Here is a 14,524-nt window from a genome sequence, read left to right on the forward strand (position 1 = left end):
CTAAAACTGGTCTTTCCCTCATTTCCATACTCCCTACCCAACAAAACAAAACAATGGAAAATAATGCCAGTTCTCCCACTTTTATTTTCTAGATTAACACCAGCAACTGCTCAAGGTCAGAATACTGCAATTCATCCTTGCCTGCTCTTTCTAACCTCACTTCCTACACGAAATTAGTCACTCGAATAGTCTAGTTCTAAAACATCCCTTTTATCTACCTCCCTCAGTTACTACCTACTCTAAGCACTCATTATTTCTCACCCAAATTGCTGCTACAGCCCCTAACAAATGGTTTCCCAGCCTCGAGTATCTCCTGTCAATATTCCACATCACTACCACAGTATTCGGCTGGCTGTCTACTGGCCATAGAATAAAATCTTACCCTTACAGTCTAGCTTACAAAGCCCTCATTAACCCAGGTCCAATCTGTTTTTCAAACCTCATTTCTAGTCATTCCCCATGTCTACCTACCTATAACAGATTACCTGCTACATTACCCAACATGCTCAACACCTTTATTATCTCTGTGACTTTGTCTTTTGCTACAAATGTTCTTCCATCCTCTTTCTACCTGGTAAACTACTATTCATCTTTTAAGATCGAACTCAAATGTGTTCAAACTTTACCTCTATTTCCTAATGCTAAATTAACTGTTTTGCTATCTATATTCCTGAAACACTTTATAAATAAATGCCTACACTGCTTTCACATTGAATTATAATTACATAATTATCTCCCCCCTTAGAGTATGAACTTACTGAACACAAAGATCATATATCCTCAGCAAGTAAATAGTTCACATAGAACAATTACTATTTGCTGAATTGAGCTAAAGTTCAGAAAATAAACTATAAGTCCATGAAGTGAGGTCCCAAACTTCATCAATATTTTCAAATGCAGCAGAACTGCTCTTTGTCCAACATGATCAGGATCAGTAGTTGATTACTTAGAAAAGTCTGTTAAAGAAGGGAAACATACATACACTCTCCTTCAACACTTTAACTTAAAGCATAAGCAGTAAGTGTATAGTCATTCTCTAATGTAATAACACATAGTCAAGGTACAGTTTTTAATGGGAATTGTGCTTCCTTCATGTATAAACCATACCTGTCATTTATACTGCTCAGTTTCCATCTTTTTAAAATGGACCAAGGACCTGAGAACTAGAATCCTTCTAGAGGTTTGTAATTTTTCCCAATCTTATAAACTATTTAATTAAATTACTTAATTACAATAACAAGTACAACTGGCATAAGAAGGTTTGGTTACCAGTACAACCAACTCGATATATAACTGAACTGGTGACAGAAGTACAGAGGTATAGAAATCTTCTAATGGACAAGATTCATCAAGCATTCATTACGCTTCGATCATCAGTCAGTACATGTTACAGAAGGACTGGGAACTATCAGTTACTCCAATGAGTCAATTAAGAGTAGTTTTGTTAAGAGAGTGTCAACATAATGCAACTAAAGATAGTCCTTCATGAATATATCAATACATAATAGCAGAATCACTTTCAGATTAAATGCTCTGAGCCAGCTTCCTTATCTGGTAAAGAAAAAATGGCATATTGTAAGCCCTAATATCTGGACTTGCTCTTACCTGTCAATCCTAGCTCCCACTTCTGGACATGGTTTTACCTATGGGCCCTCAGGTTGGTCATATCTTCAAACTTCATAGCAAAAAACAGGTATTTCTTAAAATCATGGCTCAACTGAAACCTTGTTCCAGAATCAAGATCCCATCTTCCCCACCTTCTTGGTCCATCAGTTTCTTTTAATTATCCTACCTGCCTGCTTGGACTTGTGACCATGTATTCAACTTGCTCTGTGACATCTATAATCTCCTTTCCCTTTATTGCCTGACCAGACTTTTGAATAACAACACGGCCTTCAGAATAAATGTAAGCTGAGTGTCTTCCTGCTTGGTGTCCAACTGCCTGTCCTAAACCAAATATCTAAGTATAGTCAGATTTCTACATACCTGCACACTTGCCCATTCTTGCAGATTTGTTTTCAGTTTATCTTCTCAGTCTATATCCTAACTTTTCTACTTTGTCTCAGCACTCCCAATTCTACCATCTTTTCAGCTAAAGTTCATAGCCATTCATGGTTGCTAAGACTACATACAAAGTACAATGAATACAATTAGAATAAAAAAGCAATGGCTCCAAGGCACTAAAAGATCCCAGAAAAAGCCTAAATTATGTCTGTACATGCTACTTGCTATGATATAATAAATGAACTTAGATATTTTAGAAAAGTTTCAATAACAGGTGAAACAAAAGGTTTTCTGGGTTTTTCTTAGTTAATGAAGAAATTAAAGGAACTAGAATACTCCATTCCTCAGGAATTTGAATTTTCTAAATATTTACCATATATAAATATTTTAAAGAATGATAAATTTTATTATAATCATATTTTAAATACGAAATAATGTGAGTATAGCTTGGCTATCAGGTTTGAGAGAAGAATAAAAAGATAACTGTTTAATTCTCTTAGTCTTGTTCTAATTTTCATAGTCTATAATTTTTGTATTATTTCCAAACCTATGGTGAGTAATATTATGGCAAGTTTTTAAAAAACAACATTAATTATTTCAATTGATGTATAACAAATTCAGACTTTTTAACATCTGTGAAATCTTATTAAAAAAAACAGAAACAATACTTTCTTTTGATGAAAGCTTCTTTTTGACTAATCACAATAGAAAGAATAAGCACTAAGATTACTCTAACTTCAGATTCTAGAATAACATTGAATAATAGAATGCCACTTCAACGGTCAACTGCTTCAAAGTATTTTCAAATTACTGCATGCACAGAAGCATAAATGATGATAAACAACATATGGCTTTAGTCACCATGGATACAGTTCATGGAAATCCTATTTCTTAAAAAATTGAATATTTTTTTCTTGTTTACTCTAATACATCATCAACATATAGATGATATATACACATACAGCCTTCCTTCCCAGCTATAAAGTAGTAGTACCTCTATTTGTCATATTTTTCCTAAGACAAAATGTTTATTACTTAAGTATGTCCTTTAAGTGCAATGCAAAGTAATTAGGTAAACATCAGCTACCACAACAAAACCTGTCAGAGACTTTTATACGAGATGTTCTCCTAGGCATCTAAAAGATAAAAGCACACAGGTTAGCACACCAAAAGTACAAGCATTAAAAACATACCAATTTCTTCCACTTCTTCCAGGAAATCATTATATTCTCGTAGACTAGGAAAGTCTTCTTCCCTTTTGTTGTATCTTTAAGAGAAGAAAAAAATGAACATATTCCATATCATTTGCTTTCAATATTAACTAACTGATTTGGTTGTTCTTACTAATTCATACATGATACATAAAAAAGGACTGCTTATGGCATAAAACAGTTTTCTTGACACTAGGTTTGTAACTACAGCAAGAATGTTGTTCTTAAATTCTTATGACTACACAGAAGGAGTAGAATCAGGAGAGAATGGTACAACATGTAAAATCCTAAGACTTAAGGGAAAAATAAAGAAATTAGGACACTGAAGAAATGCGAAATGAGCTTAAACAAGGTCTATCATTGGAATTATGATATTGTTTACTTCTAATAAATAGAGTCACTAATTTCCAGAAAGCTAAAATTAATTAAAAAGACACCTTCCTGGGACTTCCCTGGTGGCACAGTGGTTAAGAATCCACCTGCCAATTCAGGGGACACAGGTTCAATCTCTGCTCCAGGAAGATCCCACATGCCACGGAGCAACTGAGCCCGTGCACCACAACTACTGAGCCCACGAGCCCATGCTCCGCAACAAGGGAAGCCACTGCAATGAGAAGCCCGTGCACCACAAAGAAGAGTAATCCCCACTTGCCGCAACTAGAGAAAGCCTGAGTGCAGCAACAAAGACCCAACATAGCCCAAAATAAATAAATAAATAAATAAATTTTTAAAAATAAAATAAATAAATAAAATGTTTCTCCAAAAAATAAAAATAAAAAATAAATAAATAAAAAGACACCTGCCTGTTTTTCATGACAGTTACAGTCTAAAGGATGCTAGATCAAGAAAATCTATAAATATTGTAAGTGTGCCTGTGAAGAATTAGAAAATGAGAGGGCTTAATGAAAAAGATAAGAATCTAAAAGAGACTATCTCCCATAAGTAATCCAAAAAATAAAAGAGTAGCTTGGGGTATTGATAAAGTAACACTTTATCTAGTAAAGTACCTAAAACGATGCTGCTAAAACATTGGTGACCAAGGTTGAAATGTAGACCACCTAGATAGATAGATATTAATTCTTTAAACCTAAAAAACAATAAAACTAACATACCATTGTAAAGCAATTATACTCCAATAAAGATGTTTTTAAAAAAAAAAGAACAAAAAAATAAATAAATAAAAAACAATAAAGTGGCTTATAACAAAAGTACAGATAAAATGAAATCCAAAACTATTAACAAAGAGTAAAAAACTAAATCATAAGTGAAAAAGAATATTAGAAATATTTATGTACCCACATACACACAGAGAGATCTATCAAAATAAACTGTAGCTAATGCTGATTTTTCTCTAATAGCTTTCAATCTCAACTTAAATGTTACCTCCTCAGGCCTTACCTTACATCACTGACTCGCAACGACATTCAGTCCCTAACTTCATAGCATTTTTTCTCAATGTATAATCACATATTTGTTTTGTTTGCCTATTTTACTGTCTATGTCTATGCTATCCAAGCTACTGTACTGTAAGCCTTTCGAGGGCCTAATATGTATAACACTGTTCGAACAGAGTAGGTACTCAGTATATATTTACTAATTAAATTAAAGACTAAATAAAGCAAATAAATTGTGAAGCCATCAGTTGGAGGATTTACTCTTCTCTGAGAGTTCCCCGATGGCCTAGTAGTTAGGATTCTGGGCTTTCACTGCTGTGGTCTGGGTTCAATCCCTGGTAGGGAACTGAGATCCTGCAAGCCACATGGAGCAGCCAAAAAATTTTTTTTTAATTTTTTAATAAAAAAGATTTACACTTCTCTAACAAAGATTAGATAATTAGGGACTTCCCTGGTGGTCCAGTGGTAAAGAATCCGCCTTCCAATGCAGGGGACGCCAGTTCGATCCCTGGTCGAGGAACTAAGATCCCACATGCGGTGGGACAACTAAGCCCGCACGCCACAACTACTGAGCTTGCACGCCTCATCTAGAGAGAGCCCGTGTTCCACAAACTACAGAGCCCACGCGCTCAGGAGCCTGCATGCCACAACTAGAGAAGAGAAAACCCAGACACCACAACTAGAGAGAAGCCCACACGCCACAACGAACAGCCTGCGGGACGCAACAAAAGATCCCACATGACTCAACTAAGACCTGATGCAGACAAATTTAAAAAAAGATTAGATAATTAATATTACTGAGTTCTCTAAGACCTTAATAAATTTTTTAACGTTGAACAATTACATAGATGAATTTATACTTATTCACTTGCCAAACTGTCCACATTTCTACAAGTAAATAATTATATCAATTATAGAAATAATTGTTAAAGTCCTCTTTGTGAACTGAATCATTCAAACATTAACACTTACATCTTTAGCACTTTTTTCCGAATCTCAACTTCCTTGTCAACAGTAGGATCTTCAAAGAGTTGTACCCTGAAGTTGCTCTTTCTAAGGGGAGTGCCACACTCAGGACAGTTTCCAGCTCCTCTCACAAAGAGTAAATCCACGCAACTTTCACACCTGTAAGGAGAAAAATATAACATAACTTTTAAGCTAATATTCAAATAGGCAACAACTTTGTATATAGTTTGCCTTTGTTTTGGTGTTTCTTTGTTTGGGGGGGCGCTGCGGGGGGCCAGGAAAATTAATCATTGCTACTTAAACTCTTATTAAAAACCTTTGGGAAAAAAGTTCATTTTCATTTGGAGCCTACTTCAGACATAGGTATCCCAAGGGTGGGTTACCAGTTTAGTTTTACAAATTAAACCAATATACAAGTCTTAAAAAATTGATTTGGGATCTGGGAGGACTCAGATAGCAGGACAGGGGGAAGTCAAAGAGGCACGTAAAAGAGCAGTCTAGGGTCAACTCCACTCTCAATCCAGTATTACCCTTAGACCTGGCAGGGGCCTGCACTTCAGAGAACCCTGCATATCATAATCACTAAGACAAAAACTTTTTTTCCCCTTTCAGCCTTGTAAGGAAGTTTTTTAAAGGTCAGTTAGCAATTGAGTAAGCGGCAGTTACTCAAAAGGGAGAGGTGCTAGCTGAAGGAGGCCCCCAGGCCAGGGGATAAAGAACTGAGAGTGACCTAGTATATGTGGAGAAAGGAGAAAATCACCACAGCTTCTGCCCTGAGAAATCCTAGAAAGAGTGGCTACTTATAAAATCTTTAATCAGTTAAACCTGGCTGTCCTAAATTCACCAAAGTGATTGCCCAGGCAAGCCGAGTTTCCCAAATACCTCCAGCCCTTATTTCCTCCCTTCTTGGGTAGTACAATTTGGGGAAGAACTTAGAACTTCCTGGAAGTCTTGAGTTGGAAAAGAAAGGAGCTGGCAAGGTTAACGAGATTCCTGCGAATTGAGATTCCTGCGAATTGACAGGATCAGATCATATACTGTATTAGATGGGTCCAGGCACCACCCAATCATCCCTGCCCCGCCCTGCCCTAGCAGATCCATGCTAGTAATCAGACTAGCAAGTGGAAAGGCTGACCAGAAGAAAGTAGCTGCTTTAGCCTGTGGGTGTTAAAGATTCAGGTTCCTGGGAACTCAGGATGCAGCGTTGGAACTAAGGCTGCACTAAAGACGTAGCTTGATTCATACTTTCAAACATTTAAACATTTTGGTATGTAGTCCTCCAGTTGTAATATTGCCCAACTCTATATGTTAGGGCCATACCAACCCTAACCACTCCTTTCTTAGCACTATTTGAAATTATTTATTTCTTTATGTGTTGATTTTCTGTAACCTCCACTAGAATGGAGGGCAGGAATTTGGCCTATTATTATTCTAAACACATCACATCACAAAAAAAAATAATAAATAAAAAGGAAAAATTCTAATAAATAAGGGAAAAGTTGATTTCTTCCAAATATGTAGTTGACTTACGGAATAAGCTAAATGAGAAGAATGATACAGATAAATAAGAATATTTAAGGTTAGTTATAAGTAAAATACTAACATTGACCTTTGCATATTTCTATCTTAAAGTAGAGGGAAAAAAAAAATCCATCAAAAAATAGAGGCAAAAAATCCCTAAGAGGGAGAACAGAGATCATAGTTGTCATTATTCAAGATCAATAAAACCCCAGAAAATTCACTTGGGATTGGGAAGACTGGGAGTGGTACATTTTGCCTAATCTCTGTGGTTGGAGGAAATTAAATCCAACTAGAGAAGTTGAAAATGAGCATACTTTAGAACTACACTGACTAAAGATATTTATAGGCAAGGAGCCATCTGAAATAAAAACCATCGAGCCATTACATAGAATATTCTATATTTCAAGGCCTTGGAGAGTAGACTCAGTCAATAATTCAGTTAACAAGGTAAGATAGAACACTTTAATATTTCTAAAAGTCATATTGTAATCTCAGACATATAATTTGTTACCACCGTCAGTTCTACATCTCCACTTTTAAAAAATCTACCTTAAATCATAAGGATTTCAACAGTATTAAGGTTTTTTTAAAATAATTTATTTGCCCATACTTTTCCCTTTCTGATTTTAATTGCTAAAAGAACAAATAATTCTTTTTTTAAAGCTCAAATATAGAAGTATATAGAGAAAAAACTCAAAGTTCTACTTCATTCTGCTCTACATCTCACTTCCCACATGTAACATACAACTGTTAAGTTCCATGTTTACATGGCCAGATCTTTTTCTACATACTTACAATATATGTATTTACAGATTATATACATGAAAACTAGTGATATAAAAAAAGAACAGAAGAAAAAGTTCCTTATTGCTAGTTCACTTCATCTAGCAGCAGAGCAACCAAAAGAGCAGTATGTGGGCAATCTTTTGCCTCCAAGAGTGCTAGGAACTTTTTCAAACAAAATCTTATATTCTGCAGAACATAGGAAAATTTGCTGAAAAAACCCAAATCCTCAGTTATTACCCATTCCCAAAGATATTTTTATGGTTTTCTTTTGTTTTTAAAAACCAGAATGGTGCCTGCCTCTTTTCTCTCTGAACAACTTATTTTTAGATTTTATTTTCTTCCATCAAGAATATTTAACTGCTTATATTCCTCTGTCAAGATTTTTAATCAACTTGTTTCTTCTTTTTCCAGAGCTAACAAGTCAATTAAAAATCTTGACAAAGACTAGGTACAAAAAAACCTACAGCTAACATCATACTTAATGGAAGTTTTCCAACTAAAATCAGATACAAAGCATGACTGTCTCCTACTCTCACTGTCTCCTACTGTCACTACTCCTTTTCAACATGATACTGGAAGTCTTTGCTAATGCAGTAAGACAAGAAAAGGAAATAAAAGATATACAGATTGGAAAGGAAGACACAGAGCTCTCTTTGTTTACAGATGACATGATTGTCTATGTTAAACATCCAAAAGAATCAACCAAAAAACTTCTAGAACTAATAAGTGATTATAGCAAAGTTGCAGGATACAATATACAAAAAGTCTACTGCTTTCCTATGTACCAACAATGAACAACTGCAATTTGAAATTAAAAACACAATACCATTTATGTTAGCTCCCAAAAATTTGAATGTTTAAGTATAAATCTAACAAAATATGTACAAGATATTGTACAAAATATGGACAATATGAGAAAAACTATAAAACTCCTATCAACAAAATCAAAAAAGAATTAAATAAATGGAGAGATATTCCATATTCATGGACAGAAAGAGTTCACGGAAAGGAAGACTCAATATTTTGAGTTGTCAGTTTTTACCATTTTGATCTATAGCTTCAATGCAATGCCAATCAAATTGCCAGGAAGTTACTGTATGGACATCAACGAACTGATTCTAAAGTTTATATAAAAAGTCAAAAGACCAGAATAGGTACCATAATGTTGAAGGAGAAGAACAAAGTTGGAAAACTGATGCTACCTGACTTCAAGATTTACTACAAAACTACAATAATCAAGACAGTGTGGTATTGGTAAAAGAATAGATGAATATACCAATGGAACAAAATAGCCTAGAAATAGACCCACATAAATATACTCAGCTGATCTTTGACAAAAGAGCAAAGGCAACACATGAAGCAAAAACAGTCTCTTCAACAAACTGGACATCCACATGGAAAAAAATGAATCTACAAATGAACCTTATACCCTTAAAAAATTAACTCCAAACTTAACTCACAGGCCTAAATGTAAAATGCAAAACTATAAAACTCCTTGAGTATAACGTAGGATAAAAACTGTATGACTCGGGGCTTCCTTGGTGGTGCAGTGGTTAAGAATCTGCCTGCCAATGCAGGGGACACAGGTTCGAGCCTTGGTCCGGGAAGACCCCACATGCCGCGGAGCAACTAAGCCCGTGGGCCACACTACTGAAGCCCACATGCCTAGAGCCCCATGCTCCGCAACAAGAGAAGCCACCGCAATGCCTGTGCACTGCATGAAGAGTAGCCCCCGCTCGCCGCAACTAGAGAAAGCCCTCGCACAGAAACGAAGACCCAACACAGCTAAAAATAATAAATAAATAAATTTATTAAAGAAAATAGTAATAATAATCCCCAGTGTCTCACTCTATCCCCTGCCCTACTTTATAAAAAAAATAATAATAATTTAAAAAAATAAAGTAAACTATGGACTTTGGGTGATAATGATGTGTCAATATAGGTTCATCCTTGGTAGTAAGAAAAAAACAAACAAAAGGACAATTCTGGTGAACAATGTTGATAATGGGTAAATGAGAAATCTCTGTACCTTCCTCTCAATTTGTTGTAAATCTAAACCTGCTCTGAAAAAATTAAGTCTATAAAAAATAATAACGTTGTCATTTTTTGTTTTTAAAAGCGAAGTACATCAATGTTTGCTCCATGTTTATTAACATTTTCAATTCGTCATTTTAAATATCCAATAAACACTAAGGAAAATCAATAAAATAATAGACAAGCTTGAGACTTGTTCCCCAGATTGTTTTAAAACCTAAGTGTTCAATTGCCTTACCCATAAAAGCAATAGTAATCCCTAAATTAACTCTCTTCCAGAAATGTTACTCAAATGAGAGGACATATGTGAAACCACTGTGAAAAACTACCTACATGTCCTAAGATCATGCCATGGAAGTTTTTATTCTAGAATGCATTTCCTTAAACGATAAATCCTGCATTTACCACGTAAAAGGTAGTTTTCTTACCAAAGACAACTCTTTAACTCTAGAATACACTTCTTTTTTAATTAATTTTTATTGGAGTATAGTTGCTTTACAATGTTGTGTTAGCTTCTGCTGTACGGCAAAGTGAATCAGCTATATATATACATATATCCCCTCTTTTTTGGATTTCCTTCCCATTTAGGTCACCACAGAGCACTGAGTAGAGTTCCCTGTGCTATACAGTAGGTTCTCATTAGTCATCTATTTTATACATAGTAGTGTATATATATCAATCCCAATCTCCCAGTTCATCCCATCCCCCTTCCCCCCTCCCCCGTATCCATACATCCATTCTCTGTCTATAGAATACACTTCTTTAAAAAGATAAAGCTACCACTGACCACATAAAAATTACTTACTGAAGTGATTTACTAAAGATTCATGATGATATAATTAAACCTCACATAGGTAATCATAAGACCTAGGTTGCCATCCCAGCTTTGTCTCTTACAATATGAGGAACTATGAGGAAGTCAAATTCTAATTTATATCTAAGGTTTCTTCCCACTTTGATAATTCCAGATACCTTGGGGTGTTACACAAGTTGTTAATTTTTTTTCCAAATAAGAATATATTTTCTCTCAATATAACTGATGTTTATCAGTTTAAATTTTCCGTATCACCTATAATTATAAACTTTATATATGGTACAGACTTTCCCTGAATGTTTTAATTCAATCAAGAATATTATAACCACAGGAATTCCCCAGTGGTCCAGTGGTTAGGACTCTGCGCTTTCACTGCCAAGGGCCCAGGTTCAATTCCTGGTTGGGGAGCTAAGATCCTACAAGCTGCGTGGCATGACCAAAGAAAAAAAAAAGAATATTATACCCTATGATATTATATTTAGGGATGTGATATAGAAGGCTCTATGACAGATGGGATTAGCAATACAAAGTATAAGAAGACACAGACCCCCAGGATCTCTTCAAAAGTTTATATAATATAGTAATTTTGCCCAGAAAAAATATATCATTTTCAGCATTTGAAAAAATTGGTACAATACTTTTAGAAGCACATATATACATACAAGCACATACATGTATGCACAAAAATATACACAGGTATGCAGAGGAAGAGAGGGTCCTTTAGAAGAAAAAAGACATTTTGCTAAGAACTTTGTTTCTCCATCTTACTATGCTGATAATATATTCTTTTGAATTTGCACCAACATAATGCTATTTTAACAAATTATGAGTATGATACTACTTTGAATGCATACAACTGTTTGTTCTTCTAAAAAGCTTAAAAATCTATACAAAGACCATGATTAAAAGATAAAGGCTGAGTTAGATATTATTTTCCCCTTTCCACAGGCAGTAAAACAAAATGACCTGTCAAAAGTCATAGTTTAAGTGCAGGCTAGAAATCTATGTCGCCTAATTTCTGGGCATTTCTGGGCATCTTTCTACCAATTGAATGTTCCAGATCTGGCCAAACCCAACAGCTTCAGATCCAGGAAATCTCACAGCATTATCTGTGATGCTAGAGTATCCAAACCATCATGTAACTACTTAGTATGAGAAGGTTTAGATCCATTTGGCAGTGAATTATAAGGTTTTTGTTACCCTATGGCAAGACGAAGGGTCCATAAAACAAAGGGACAAGGTTGTGTCTGCTAAGTGTCAAAACATAGTAGATTCACTCCTTGAGCAGCTGAGAGGGAATAGAGCACCATTAAGGGCACAGATTCTGGAGCCATTTTGCCTCCTTCTCTTCAGTCATTTGTTAGGCCTGCAACCCTAGACAAATTATTAACCCTCACTGTGCTTCAACTTCCTTGTGAAAAAGAAATAGTATCTTCCAGGGGTTGAGGTGTAGGGAGGTAGAGATCTGCCTCACAGAGTTGATGAGATTTGTATCAGCTAATTCAGTTAAAATGTTTAGAAATATACCAGGCATATAGGATGCTCTCAATAAACATTAGTTATTACAACTAGTACTTAATGCAAAGGAGAACTAATAAGGACCAGAGTTCAAAGGAGGCAGTATCAAGGATCAGCTGGAGAAAGACTCAGAAAACAGGTTGAACAGTGTTGGGCCCTGAAGAATTTGATGGCTTTGAAGTACAAAAGAAGGATGACATTCCAGGCAGAAATCACAGCAAGAACAATGGTGTAAATACTCACCATTTATACATGGAACAATAAACAGAACACTTCGGGGAAAAAAAATTCATGTAAGGATGTAAAGCAGTCCTTCTCACCCTTTCCCATCAAAGTACTCTTAAATGGCAGAGAAAAATGTACCACCTGGAAGACTGGGGACATAGTCTCAAATGGTCTCCCCATAAGGTCAACATTTCTTCAAATTATGATGTTTTATCTTAAAAATTCATAAAAACTCAATTTGACTCCACAATACAATCCTATTTATTGTCATTGAAAGATGTCTTCAAATAATTCCCAGTTATTCAATTACTCAAAAATTTTTTCATATTCTCTAGGTGAAATTGACATTCCAAAAAGATACCTATATATTTATGTACCACCAACATACCAAGCACACTTCAAGGACCAAATATACTTCAGTTAAAGAAGCATAGAGGGGAATTCCCTAGCGGTCCAGTGGTTAGGACTCCAAGCTTTCACTGCCGAGGGACCGGGTGCAATCCCTGGTCAGGGAAATAAGATCCCACAAGCCACACAGCACACCCTTCCTCTCCCAAAAAAAGAAGCATAGAGGATAACAAAAATAATAATAATACATCCATCCATGGGAATCTTACAAAGGAAAGAAGTAGCAAATTAACATGGAAAGGAATGACTACTCAATAAATGGTTAGGACACCACTGGCTTTCTAGATGAAGGGGAAAGAAAACTAGATCCTTATTTCTCACACTATCAACAAAAAGAAATTCCATATGAATAAATGATCTAAACATAAAAGAAAAAAACTTTAAATTGAAGAGATTGTAGAAGAAATATAATTACGACATCAGGGCAGGGATTTCTTAAAGGTGACTAAAACACTTTAAACCATGTAAAGAAGATTGATAAATTTCATTTTATCAAAATTAAAAACTTTTATGGGGGGCTGGGGGACATAATACTGCTTACAGACTCACTACAGACTAGGAAATTACTTTTTCATCATACATAAAAGAAATATTCAGACTATATAAAAAGGTTCTACAAATCAGTAAGACAGTGCTATAGAAAAATGAGTGGATTATGTGAACAAGCAAATTACACCATGCAAATTCACTTGCTTCTTAGAGTTAAGTTCACCTTAGATGGGAACAGCTTCTTAAGGATTCTACTTATTTAGTTTCCATGGGAAACCTTCAAGAGAAAGGGACAAACTACAGCCCCAATACTGCCATTGATTTCCTGGCCATAACTGGTCCTCATCATCCTGCTCTAGTTTCCCCTCACCCTCTGCTAGCACTTCTGCTGGTCTAGGCAGCTTGCCTGCTTACCATTCTCTTTTTAGGTTGTGGCTACTGTACTTATATATTTACTACAGTAGGCTTGGGAGCATCAAGAGATGTCCTAGTGGATCCCTTAAGTGCCATATTCTTCCCTGATCTCATTGGGATGGTGATCAGAGTCAATTACTCTTGCCAAGATGATGACTCCTTTTTTCCTTTCTTCTTTTGGCACAAGGACCCCAAAGTTACCAGACAGCAGGCATGGCCTAAAGTTTAATGGAGTTCTTACCGTGTCCCCCGTTGGGCATTTTCAGCTCCAGAAACAAGGATCTCTAAGTCCAGAGCCTAAAGTTACATGGATGGAAAGCACAAATTCCCCAAGTAATGACTGGGTGTAACATTAAGTGAACCCACTCCCACTTCCATCTCTTGGTTCTAGGATTGATGTATTTTACCTGTTAGGGATGCCCAAAATAATGGTCATATCCATATGAATATTTAGGGTACAGAAAGCATCCTGGAGGATTGGTGTCCACCCTTTTAGAGTATCACCTCCAATCCAGCACCTTAGTTGCATTTATGAGCTCATTAAAACTGCTCTACCAATCCAGAGGAGTAAGAGTGGAGCAGTTAGTGTCAGGACCAGTGAATTCATGAACTTAGGCTCACAGTCACATATCTTTTCCTATAGAGTGGGACTCTTGGTAAGAGAAAATGTTGCTCAAGATACCATATTGGTAAAATAAACACTGTGTTAAGTCTTCAGACAGTAGTGCTGGCCACAGCCC

General features: G+C 35.8%; 1 protein-coding gene across 4 annotated transcripts in view; it reads right to left on the reverse strand.

The window, feature by feature from the left end:
- MNAT1 (MNAT1 component of CDK activating kinase) overlaps nt 1-14,524 on the reverse strand; it is a 212,854-nt gene that overhangs the window by 162,934 nt on the left and 35,396 nt on the right. For all 4 annotated transcript variants that reach the window (XM_082450478.1, XM_082450480.1, XM_082450477.1 and 1 more), the window contains exons 2-3: nt 5,582-5,734; nt 3,198-3,271 (exon numbers count right to left, since the gene is read on the reverse strand). In XM_082450478.1, coding sequence (XP_082306604.1) covers nt 3,198-3,271; nt 5,582-5,734 — 227 coding nt within the window. The remainder of the gene's footprint in view (nt 1-3,197; nt 3,272-5,581; nt 5,735-14,524) is intronic.

The sequence above is a fragment of the Balaenoptera physalus genome (assembly GCF_965194825.1).
Source record: "Balaenoptera physalus genome assembly, chromosome: 2".
Taxonomy (NCBI): Eukaryota; Metazoa; Chordata; class Mammalia; order Artiodactyla; family Balaenopteridae; genus Balaenoptera; species Balaenoptera physalus.